Source organism: Staurois parvus, unplaced genomic scaffold (genome assembly GCF_062004578.1).
Source record: "Staurois parvus isolate SC_StPar_1 unplaced genomic scaffold, SC_StPar_1.0 ptg000530l, whole genome shotgun sequence".
Taxonomy (NCBI): Eukaryota; Metazoa; Chordata; class Amphibia; order Anura; family Ranidae; genus Staurois; species Staurois parvus.
This window is the reverse complement of record NW_028318326.1, coordinates 9,027,472-9,040,675: the sequence shown is the minus strand read 5'-3', so window position 1 is coordinate 9,040,675 and position 13,204 is coordinate 9,027,472. Positions and strand designations below refer to the sequence as shown.

At 41.1% G+C, this 13,204-nt stretch overlaps 1 protein-coding gene across 4 annotated transcripts in view; it reads left to right on the top strand.

The window, feature by feature from the left end:
* The window catches only part of MAP3K20 (mitogen-activated protein kinase kinase kinase 20), a 243,589-nt gene that overhangs the window by 119,036 nt on the left and 111,349 nt on the right, over positions 1-13,204 (top strand). For all 4 annotated transcript variants that reach the window (XM_089690496.1, XM_089690494.1, XM_089690497.1 and 1 more), the window contains exon 4: positions 12,738-12,839. In XM_089690496.1, the coding sequence (XP_089546622.1) occupies positions 12,738-12,839 (102 nt within the window). The remainder of the gene's footprint in view (positions 1-12,737; positions 12,840-13,204) is intronic.

Here is a 13,204-nt window from a genome sequence, read left to right as displayed (position 1 = left end):
AAAAATGTAAACAACACTTTGAAAACACATCAGATCTCAATGGGGAAAAATATCATGCTGGATAGGTATACTAATATGGACTGGGTAATGTGTTAGGAACGTAAGAATGCCCCATCGTTTGATGGAAATTAAAATTATCAACCTACAGAGGACTGAATTCAAAGATGCCCCGAAAATGAAAGTGAAAAACTGATGCAGCAGGCTCATTCATTTTACTGAAATTTCATTGTAGCAACTCAAAATGGTACCCAGTAGTTTGTATGGCCCCCACATGCTTGTATACATGTCTGACAATGTCAGGGAATGCCCCCAATGAGACGACGGATGGTGTCCTGGGGTATTTCCTCCCAGATCTGGACCAGAGCATCATTGAGCTCCTTGACAGTCTGAGGTGCAACCTGGTGGCGTCAGATGGACCGAAACATGCTATCCCAGAGGTGTTCTATTGGATTTAGATCAGGCGAGCATGGAGGCCATTCAATGTTAACAATTCCTTCATCTTTCAGGAACTGCCTGCACACTCTCGCCACATGAGGCCGGGCACCCAGGACCCACTGCACCAGCGTAGGGTCTGACAGTGGGTCCAAGGATTTCATCCTGATACCTAATGGCAGTCAGGGTGCCATTGTTTAGCCTGTAGAGGTCTGTGTGTCTGTCCGTGGCAATGCCTCCCCAGACTGTCACTCATCTGTGAAAAGCACAGGATGCCAGTGGCGCACCTGCCAATTCTGGTGTTCAATGGCAAATCCCAATCTAAATCTATGGTGCCGGGCAGTGAGCACAGGACCCACTAGAGGATGTTGGGCCCTCAGGCCACCCTCATGAAGTCTGTTCTGATTGTTTAATCAGAGACATTCACATCAGTGGCCTGCTGGAGGTTATTTTGTAGGGTTCTGGAAGTGCTCATCCTGTTCCTCCTTCCACAAAGGAGCAGATACCAGTCCTGCTGATGGGTTAAGGACCTTCTACAGCTCTGTCCAGAGTAACTGCCTGTCTCCTGGAATTTCCTCCATGTTCTTGAGACTGTGCTGGGAGACACAACAAACCTTCTGGCAATAGCATGTATTGATGTGCCATCCTGGAGGAGTTGGACAGCCTGTGCAACCTTTGTAGGGTCCAGGTATCACCTCATGCTACCAGTAATGACCCTATATCAGGGAACGAGAAGATCGCCACAGCGCATTAATCTGCGCATGCGCAGGATTCCGACAAGGCATACAGGCAGGCGGGCACTAGGACCCAGGCGCACCTGTCACTGATGACGGTGCTGAGCAGGCACTAGGACCCAGGCGCGCCTGTCAGCACTGGGCGGGCTATTTAGAGAGCACCTGGGTGCTGATTCAGTGCTGACTGGTCTTTCAGCTTCCCCCCCCCCCCCCCCCATGCCCTGCTAGTTCCTGACGTTTCCTTTGTTGCTGACCCGGCTTGTTCCTGACCCGACTCCGATTGCTCTCCTGCTCCTGGTTCCTGACTTTGGCTCTGCTCCTGACCTTGGCTTTCTCTTCAGATTCGGTACTGTGCTGCCCGACTGTTTATGACCTTGGCTTGTCTGACCCTGCTCCAGTCCTGCTCCTGGCTACCTACCTTGCTCTGCTGCACATCCAGCAATCCACAGTACCTGCCTGCTCTATTGCTACTGTGCCTTAAATCAGTGGATACTCAGTCTACCAAGGCCATCATCTGCAAGAGCCACAAGCAACAACTCCTGGCACTCTTGTCCCCCTGGTCCCTAGATTCCCCCTGTTCCAACCTCAGTGGGGTCAGGGCTAGGGACACAAGTGAGGCTGACCTCGTCAACTCAGTCTCCCATCAGGTACGTGACACCCTAGCCAAATGCAAAACTAGTGAAAAATAGTCAGAAAAGATGAGCAGGGAAAAAAATGTCAGTGGCCTCCACCTGTAAAACCATTCCTGTTTTGTGGGTCGTTTCATTATTGCCCATCTAATGCACCTGTTGTTAATTTCATGAACACCAAAGCAGCTGAAATTAACAACCCCCTCTGCTAGTTAACTGACCAGATTGATATCCCAAGAGTTTAATGGACTTGATGCTATACTCTGATTTAAAGTGTTTTTTGAACCAGTGTATCTTGTAATATATTAGAACTTTAAACTATGACAATAAAATCATGTCATTTTACTAATTGCGAAAAGTTTCTGTTTTATAGAACTGTAATAAACATCAGCTACTGTTTCAACCTTTCTACCAAATTTCCTATTTACTTTTCCGTAAAAGTCTGTTTGCTGCCAATGACGATGGCATGCCTGCAGCAAGGTTACTACAAACGCGAGCCATGCATCACTGGTTAAGAAATTCAATTTCAGATGGAATATTTGGATTAAAATTACATTTCTTCTACATTAACTATTCCCTCCTGCTGTGACCAGATGGTTCCTGTCAGGTACAGTTTTAATGACAAAAGTGACAGCTGGACTGCAGAGAGAATCTGAATACCCCATCACAGTACAGCTGGCCTTCCAGCCCTGTTAGTCTCATTACTGTTTCACTTACTAAAGGGGAATTCTAGATCATACCATGGTGCTTTCAAGCCAAAATACTTGCCATGACTGCCACAATATAATATGATATATACAGTATAGTGCTAACCTAGTGAACTTTAGCATTTTGTAATATCTTTTAAACACAAGATGGGGTGGCATGGTAGCTTAGTGGTTAGCACGTATGCTTTATAGCTTTTGTGTCTTGTAGCACTGAGATTCTTGGTATAAATCTTGACCGGGATACTATTTGCATGTAGTTTGCATGTTCTTTCTGTGTTTGCGTCAGGTTACCAGGCTTGGTCCACATTGGATGGAGAACACCTGCGGACAGCAATTTTAAAGTCTTGCCACAGATTCTCAATTGGATTTAGGTATGGACTTTGATTGGGCCATTCTAACACATGAATATGCTTTGATTTAAACCATTCCATTGTAGCTCTGGCTGTATGTTTAGGGTCATTGTCCTGCTGGAAGGTGAACCTCTGCCCCAGTATCAAGTCATTTAGCTCCATCCATCTTCCCATAAACTCTGACCAGCTTCCCTGTCCCTGCTAAAGAAAAAGCATCCCCACAACATAATGCTGCCACCATCATGTTTCACGGTGGGGATCAGGGTGATGTGCAGTGTTAGTCTTCCGCCACACCTAGCATTTTGCTTTTAGGCCAAAAAGTTAAATTTTGGTCTCATCTGACCAGAGCACCTTCTTCCACATGTTTGCAAGAGGCCATGTGGGGGACACAGCAAACTGCAAACAGGACTTCTTATGGCTTTCTTTCAACAATGGCTTTTTTCTTGCCACTCTTCCATAAAGGCCAGATTTGTGGAGCGCACAACTAATAGTTTTCCTGTGGACAGATTCTTCCACCTGAGCTGTGGATCTCTGCAGCTCCTCCAGAGTTACCACGAGCCTCTTGGCTGCTTCTCTGATTAATGCTCTCCTTGCCTGGCCTGTCCGTTTAGGTGGACGGCCATGTCTTGGTAGGTTTGCAGTTGTGCCGTACTCTTTCCATTTTCGGGTGATGGCTTGAACAGTGCTCTGTGAGATGTTCAAAGCTTGGGATATTTTTTTAAAACCTAACCCTGCTTTAAACTTATCCACAACTTTATCCTTGACCTGTCTGGTGTGTAACTTGGCCTTCATGATGCTGTTTGATCCCTAATGTTCTCTAACAAACCTCTGTGGGCTTCACAGAACCGTTGTATATACCTACTGAGATTAAATTACACACAGGTGGACTCTATTTACTAATTAGGTGACTTCCGAAGGTAATTGGTTCCTCTAGATTTTTGTTAGGGATATCAGAGTAAAATGGGCTGAATACAAATGCACACCACACTTTTCAGATATTTATTTGTATTTGGAAACCATTTATCATTTTCCTTCCACTTCACAATTATGTGCCACTTTGTATTGGTTTATCACATAAAATCCCAATAAAATACTTTCACGTTTTTTGGTTGTAACATGACAAAATGTGGAAAATGTCAAGGGGTATGAATACTTTTTCAAGGCACTGTATATCCCACCGACTTTCAGGTACCATTGTAACAAGATAGGGACCTTAGAATGAAAGCTCCTTAAGGACAGGGACCAATATGAATGTTCAATATGTAAGGTGCTGTGCAAATTCTCAGTGCTTTATTAATAAACTGTATATTTGTAAATAAACTGTGTATTATTAAAAAGGATGTAGCTTTTATCATTAAAAAAAAAGTAGTCATTTTGCACCAGTCTAGTGACATTGGCTAGGCCTGCAGCATTTCACCAGCCTTATCGCCCCCTGAGATCACACAGACTGTACACTGTGGCTTTGCAGCAAGTTACAAGGTCAGAGGCAGCATCCGGGGCTGAAATGTGTCAGATTTTTTGTGAGAACAGCCAAGAACTGTACATATGTCAGGGTGGCACATGATTGTTTTATCCCTGAGCCAGTATATCAGTCCAGGAATAAGATACTGACCTCTCAGTAGTATGAATTTTAAATCCGTGTATTTCTGGACCTTTGTTTCTGTAGTTTCACTCTTTGATAATAATTAATAGTAGTAATAATAATAGTAATGGGCAGGATTATACCTTTCTTTTAGGTCCAATGTATCTAAATACCAGGATACAACTCCACACCACTATGCGTGTCAGTGTTGGAGATGACAGATGTGTTAGAGCTGGTTAAGCAGATAGATATTTTTTTTTTTTAAGCTTCTCAGATTTAAAATTTCTCTTTCCCTGAGCATCTGCCAAGTTTTTGGACATGGAAATGTAATTAGCAGTGAAGATTTGTATACTTGATTCCCTGTTTATTCTGGACCAGTGTCAGATGTGTCTGGTTCTGTTGGGGATAGCATATGTTCAGAGTCATAGTATTTTAATGCTGAACTCCTAACAACCAGGTGAATGCAGAGTTGAAATATATAAGTGGGAACTGTTTTACCTGCCAAACGATTTGTTACTCTTTGTGGAACAACCTTATGATCCAGGTATTTCTGCCAGGCAGCGTAGCCAGGTCTGAAACTTCCACTACATCACTATAGTAGGACCTGAACACACCCACAGTGCACTGATTGGACAGGGAAGGAGAAGAAGCCCACTGATGAGGGCATCACTCATCACTCCTGTCAGCACTTTGAATTCTGCTGTTAGAGAGTGACTCCTTTATTATGGCTACATGGTGACACAAAGTAGCATGAGATTTCTCAGTTGGAGTCTCTGACAATAAACTGGCAAGTAATCCAACCACTTGATTCCCATTGAAATATGAACGATCAGTTTTTGGTGATAGGCTTTAAAGGATCACTATGATAAAAAACAAAATGCATCGGGAGCTAATAAATAGAATTTAGAACTATGTATAAACAAGTTCCCATGCTTGTATGGGGATGTTTAACTTTGTGTTCACTTTTCCATGTAATTCATTGCTCTTTTTCAGCTGACACTTCAGGGAAAAGAGGAAACATTTTTTTCCTGTGTTATAACAGAACAGGAAGTTAGTATTGTGATACAAATGCTGCTAATGTCCTGAAATTTTACAGGGCTGGATGCTTTGGGGACACAGGGCTAAAGTCACAAACAGGGGCGGACTGACCACCCCTCTGCACTTTGACTGCAGTTGCACTCTGCAAGGGTGTTTGCTCCAGAGTTTCATAAATGAAGTGAAGCTTCACTTTGCAAAGAATACCCAATCACATGGAAGGAAGTAAAAAAAAAAAAATTTTTGCTTGCACATGATTAGATAATGGATGTCAGCAGAGCTCCCCCTCATTTACTAAGTTCTGGAGCAAATGCCCTTGCACAGTGCAACTGTACTTGCAAAGTGCACAGTCTGTTTGCCTTTAGTAAATCAACCCCTAAGTAGTTTTCTTTCCTTGCTTGAGGAGAAAACTGTAAACATTGTGTAAAAAAAAAAAAAAACCTACCAAACAAAAAAATATATTTGGAGCTGGATCTAAGTTAGGGTCAAGGTCAAGCTCAAAGATCAGGGTCAGAGTATTTTAGGATTTTAGGTAGGATAAAAAAAAAGCATTTTTTTTAATTTAGTGTCAGTGTTTTTCTGGGAGGGTAAAAAAAAAAAAGCAAAATGCATGCTATGGTTTCTGGGCTCTACTACAAATAACAACTAACATGCACATATGTGGTATCACTGATTGTCAGGGGCAGGAGAATTTATTTTGGGTTGTGCTTTGGTGGTAGGTTATGCTAATGGGAAGAAATATACAGCTAAATTTTGATAAATTATTATTTTTTCTTACTATTTCATGCCATATTTCCTTTGAAATAAAAAAAAAAATTAGAAGATATCCATTACCATTTACCACCAAATGAAAGCCCATTTTGTCCTGAAATAAAGAAGGTATAATTCACCTGGGTACACTGAATAGTTGTGATGTTATACAGCTTTACTAACCCATGTCAAGGTTGCAAAGCTGTGTTCAGGCATTAGGATTTGTTTCACCTTCACCATTCATCACGAAAGAGTTAATATGTGCCACACGTTACACTGCATTTAATTGCAGCATGTTCCATTTTCACACAGCGAATTGGTCCTATTGGGAACAATAGATTTCAACTTGTCTCTGCATTAGGGCTTCATTGATCAACATAGCCCAGTACAACTTAATGTACATCGGGGGAATGGGTCCTAACTCTCCATTCCCAACATCGCACTATAACAATGTGTTATGCGCATTGGTGCGATGCTACACCATTCATTCTGGATTTGATCCCATGTAACCAATGAGCATTTGCTGCAGTGTGCCACAACGCATGGTAGCTGTGTGTTGTAGTGCGCTGCTTTACAGAAAGGAGTACGTGCATTGGTTCAAATGAAGGATCTGCTTTACAGAAATGAGTACGTGCATTGGTTCAAATGAAGTATCTGCTTTACAGAAATGAGTACGTGCATTGGTTCAAATGAAGGATCTGCTTTACAGAAATGAGTACATGCATTGGTTCAAATGAAGGATCTGCTTTACAGAAATGAGTACATGCATTGGTTCAAATGAAGGAGCTACTTTACAGAAATGAGTACATGCATTGGTTCCAATGAAGGATCTGCTTTACAGAAATGAGTACGTGCATTGGTTCCAATGAAGGATCTGCTTTACAGAAATGAGTACGTGCATTGGTTCAAATGAAGGAGCTACTTTACAGAAATGAGTACATGCATTGGTTAAAATGAAGGAGCTACTTTACAGAAATGAGTACATGCATTGGTTCAAATGAAGGAGCTACTTTACAGAAATGAGTACATGCATTGGTTAAAATGAAGGAGCTACTTTACAGAAATGAGTACATGCATTGGTGCAAATGAAGGAGCTACTTTACAGAAATGAGTACGTGCATTGGTTCAAATGAAGGATCTGCTTTACAGAAATGAGTACATGCATTGGTTCAAATGAAGGATCTGCTTTACAGAAATGAGTACATGCATTGGTTCAAATGAAGGATCTGCTTTACAGAAATGAGTACGTGCATTGGTTCAAATGAAGGATCTGCTTTAACGTAATGCATTTTAACATGCAAGCACCACTGCAGCGCAGTAGTGTGAATAAACCTTGAACAATGTTTGCCAACCTTGACCATTTGATAAACGCCAAAAAAATCAACTCTGAATACAAAGATCCTGATTACTGTGAGCGAATAGCAAAGTCATTGTTTACTTTTAGTCAGCCGAGAAAATGTTGTGTGTTTTATTATTGATTTACTATTTGGAGATGTTCTTTATATGATCTATTGCACCCAAAATGCATCTGTAATTATAATGACACTAAACTCTGGTTTAAAAGAAAAAATTGTATTCAAATGTATATTTTTAACTCTTCTACTTCTTATCTGGCTTCTTTACTTTATAAATAATGGTGTACCGGAAAAAGGAGCCAGCGTACTGATTGAAAAAAAGGAATGGATTTCCCCATCCACACATGCGGGGTGAATGGAGGAATCCTTCCTGCTGCGCTATTGTATTCTGACCGCGGGGACTCCTCCACTGTCAGAATACAACGATCATTGGCTGCATCCGGCTGATTGACAGAAGTTTTCCAACAGTCCTGTTCAACAGAACTTGATTGTTTTGTTGAATGGGAACAGCCACAGATGGATTGAAATTTGGTTGGTCCATACTGAACTGGCCGAATTTCGATCTATCTATGGGCAGCTTTACAAATCTTTTGTGGAACTCCTGCTTGAAGCTGGCCTTATATATAAACACTTGAGCAAGAAAAATGAACCATTCTGATTATTCCGATTATTTCTTAGCATATGTTAGATAAATCACAACATCATTTGTGTAAATAGGAGCTCTGTTTCTGAAAATGAAATGCCTTTTACCTTAAAGCACACCTTGCACCGAAATGTAATGTCTACCTACCATGTCCGGACCCCCTCCTGATGAAGCAGTAGTAGTAATCTCCTACTAAAGGTGTAAAATGGACATGTAATGAAAAATGTGCATTTATTCTTACCTTACCTCTGTGTTTTGTCTATGATGCCTAGGCAAGTCTGACATCACACTCCTCCCAGCTTAGATCCAGGGGAATACAGAGCAATTGAAATCTTATTAGAAGACCCCATAGCAATGGAGTGGAGTGTCTTCTCACACAATTTCACTTGCTTTGCATTCCCTAGGAATCTTCCCAGAAGTTGGTGATGTTGTCACAAGTGATGAGGGAAACGGGGGAAGGTCGGCATAAAATCTACTGGTAACTTTACAGGTACATTTACACTGGCAGCAGCCCTGGTGTCTGAAAAGCGATCCACAATGGATTGGTTTTCAGGGGGTAGTTGACAGGTGGTTGGGAGACAGGTCCACTCTTGCTGCCAGTTTTAAAAGAGAAGTATTGGGGGTTTTATTTCCCATTATACTTACCTAAGTTGATGCATTGGCCTGATGCTGTATATGTCCCCTGCCAGCTCGAAGGATGAGAATGCAGTGATCACATGACTGCTGATTGCTGAGTTCTCCTCTCTGCTCTGAGCAGAGCAGGACTGTCAGTCACCACTGTCTGCTCAGCCCCCCCAGATCTCACTGGAGTGCTGGGCTGTGGAGGGGTAGGGAGTGTCTGGCTCAGGCTGTCAACGCTTTGCTGAGAAGCTGAGCCAGGTGCTGCTCCTGACTCTGGAGTGGATCCTGACTTTGAAGTCGGGATCTTTCCCCGGCCTGGAACAGCTGAGTGACATCAGCCCGCTGTCAGGTGAGAATGGGTCATAGGAGTGCACAATGAACTGCGCTCCTTTGATCCACAGGAGAAGTACAGCCAGAAAAGCTTTGGCTGTACTTCTCCTTTAAAGTAGAGTTCCATTTAAAAGGGGAAGTTCCGCTTTAAAGATTGGTCCCCCGCTCCCCATTAAAGATTGGCACCTTTGGGGAGTGGGGGGATGGGTACCCGAATTTGACAGGTACCCGCTCCCACTTACGCTAGGCGATCAGAAACGGACGTTGTCCTCCTACCCTCCCTCCCCGAAGTCTTGTGGGACATGTGACAGGTCCCAGAAGACGACGGGGCCATTCAGGAAGCGCAGCGCTACTCACGCATGCTCAGTGGGCACCCGTCTGTGAAGCCGCAAGCTGTCACAGCTGGGTACCCAAACTGAAGATGTCGGTGCCTGGAATACAGGACGGCCGGTAAAACGGGCTACAGTGGGGGAAACGTGGGATCGTGTGACAGGTGAGTGGCTGTTTTTTGAAAGTCAACAGCTACTGTTTTTGTAGCTGCTGACTTTTATTTTTTTACATAGTAAGTGGAACTCCACTTTATCTTAGCTTGCTTGGATCATTGCGCTGCAACTGCCTGAATTTCATTGGATATAATTTTTGCATTGCAGCTTCGGCATGTGCACATCCCTGTCTAGCCACTGTAGTAGCTTACGGGAGCATTCGGGAGGGTAGGGTGGGGTTAGGGGTTGGTAAAACTATGACTCAGCTGTCTATTTTTACCACCCACAGTTGTGAATGAGCTCTAGCTGTAGGCTGTATGTAAAGGGGGACTTGTTCATTAAAAGCAGACCTTGTAGTAGAATGCAAAGTCTATTCAAATTACCAAGTGCAATTTTAACCCACTTTAGTTCCCTTAATATATTCAGGCAAATCGCACAGGTTTGCAAATGTATTGCAAATCTTTACCTTTTATCTGCCATCCCCAGTTCACCATTGGGATCCTCAACCATTTTTCTAGTTCTGATTGACTGGGTGATGGTTGAAAACTTTTTTTTTAAACACACCAGTTTTTAAAGGAAAGAAAGCATCTCTCTAAATGTTCATAGTAGGATGTGCAAACTTATCTAAAGGGATCTTGAGCAGGCTGACGTCACACGCTGTCAGTTAAAATGTGCCAATAACCTTTACTGTGAGTTTTTGTCAGCTTTATTTTATTGCTGTATGATTTAATAACTTGTACCAACTGTATTCCACCATCAGAGCTCTCTTTTTTTTATTTTTGAATGGGTTTGTAGCCACACAATTTGCCAATTTGGAAGTGGAAATGCAACGCTGTACCCAAGTGAAATTTATATAATTTTTTTCACACAAATAGACCTTTATTTTGGTGGCATCTTATCACCACAGGGTTTTTATTTTTTATTATATAAACAACAAAAGACCGTAAAGTTTGAAAAGAAAACAATATTTTTTTACTTTCTGTTATAAAACATATCCAATTAAAAAAATTTAAAATCACATTTCTTCATAAATTGTTAGGCCAAAATGTATTCTGCTACACATCGTTGGTAGAAAAAAAAATCCCAATAAGTGTATATTAGTTGGTTTGTGTGAAAGTTATAGCGTCTACAAACTATGAGATATATACCGGAATTTTTACTTTTTTTTTTTTTTTTTTTTATACAAGTAATGGCGGTGATCAGCTACTTATGGTGGGACTGTGATAATGTGGTGGGCAATCTGACACTTTGTGGGAACTGGCTAACTGACACCAACAGCTCCAATGGAACTAATACAGTGATCAGTGCTAATAGTATGCCACTGTACTAATGACACTGGCTGGGAAGGGGTTTACATCTAGGGGCAATCAAAGTATTAATGGTGTGCGTAACAATGTGTACTGTGTGTATTGTGTGCTCCTTTTACTAAGCCCTGTGCCTGTTTTTACTCCATGCTTTGCAGAGAGAAAAAAAACAGACTCATTGCTACTGTCTATAGAGATCTTTGTGTTTTTTGTCAACACAGAACATTGTCCTGTCATTCACTTAGTCAATCACCAGGTCCCAGCCATAAATCATTGACCTGGACCTGCTGATCGACTTGTGGTGTAGCACATGACAGAACAGATGGGGCGGCAGGCATGCGCCCCCTGCCCAGAAATGACAGATCATGTACCTGTACATGATATGGCACAGAAGAGCAGCCGGCACACATATCTGCATGGGCTGGCAGCAATTAGTTTAAAGGGACTTGGTTACCAACTTAAACCATTGCTATTAAAAGCACAGAGAAGCATATTTGAAATGCTTACCTGCATCGTTTTTCTTTTCCATAAATTAATTTTTATGCTCTTGTAAGGTACCTTTTGAACTTACTAAGGAATTCGACCACTCTAGGAAGAGCAAGCACAGACACAACTACCCACCCCTTTCTTGCCGTGTCATAGCCCTATCTTCTTTTGACAGTATCCAACTACGGTCTTTGCTGGCCCAGCTCCTTCACTCTTCCTCTCACCTCCCTACATAACCTTTTATGTAGGTGCCAGGGGAATACTATAGTGTTTTGCTTGAGTGATGGATCAAAGTCTGCTGACATCACATCCAAGATGGCAGCACCCTCCAACAGTCTGAGCTTTTGGATGTCTACACGATGGAGGCTTTTGCAGATAACATGGATAAAATATGTTAAAGTAATAATAATAATAAGGGTAAATTTAAAAAAAAAGAACAAATGTTATACTTACCTGCTCTGTGCAACAGTTTTGCTACTTGTTCTGGGGGCACCCATGCATGCTTGCACCCAAGCCAGCTCTGTGTGTCCATAGACACTGCTCTTGTGCACATCGCTAGATCGAGAACAGGCTTGGATACGTATTAAGACTGAGGAGGAACTGCATAGAGAAGGATTTTTACCTTTATGTCTAGAGTGTATGTTGTTATGTAGAGCTTCTAATATAATGTATAGTTTGGCATGAAAAATACACACCCTCTATACCGTATATTATAAGCAATTGTGATATTTGACTTTTCTTTAGCATTGCTTTGTAGTCTATTGTGTATCAGCTGCTATTAGACAAAAGGAGGCACCATATTGTCAGGTAGTAATAACTGGTTTCTATGGGATTCCTTCACAGAATGTCATCTGTTTGTTTTTAATTAATTCCCTCCAATATGTTACCTGCTTCCTGAAACCATTCTAACATATACAAGCCTTGCAATAAAAGTTTTACTTCCCTTTAAGGCATGGTTGGGACAAATCCACATGACTGATTGCTTTACTTGAAAAACTGTGGATGTACATTTCTTCGGTACTTGTCTGTTAATTCACCGGATTTATTATAATTATATATATATATATATATATATATATATATATATATATATATATTATATGTTTTATTTAAATATATATATAAAAAAATATAAATATATATATATATATATATATATATATATATATATATATATATATATATATATTTAGATGTGTGTATATATAAATAAATCTGGTGAATAAACAGACAAGTACCCATTTCTTCTTATTGTAATATTTCTTTTAATATGTATTTTTTTTTTTACATTTTACAGAATATGCTGCGTGTGGATCACTGTATGACTACATTAATAGCAATAGGAGTGAAGACATGGACATGGAGCATATCATGGCCTGGGCTACAGATGTAGCAAAAGGTAAGAGGCAAGATGCGAACATTCATGCTGAGCCATTATCTTAGTGTGAGCATAAGCCATTCACTGTTAAATATTGAAGTAGTGGGAATCAATGGAGTGTGGATGCAAGTGATAAATAATGGACTTTATCATAGAAAATATTTTCTGATGTTCATTACAACCAGCCAGACTCTTCCTTTAATTCTCCCAGCACAATAAAGAGTAAATCTCCGTAACAACACATACAGCAAAAAAAAACAAAAAAAACAAAAAACAGACAATGGATCTAACGCCACATCATTCTCCAAATCTAAAAAAAAAAGATTTTGCCTTTAGTTTTATTTTATGTATTGTCAGTTTGGCGAAGTTGGCTTTCCTAATCAGGC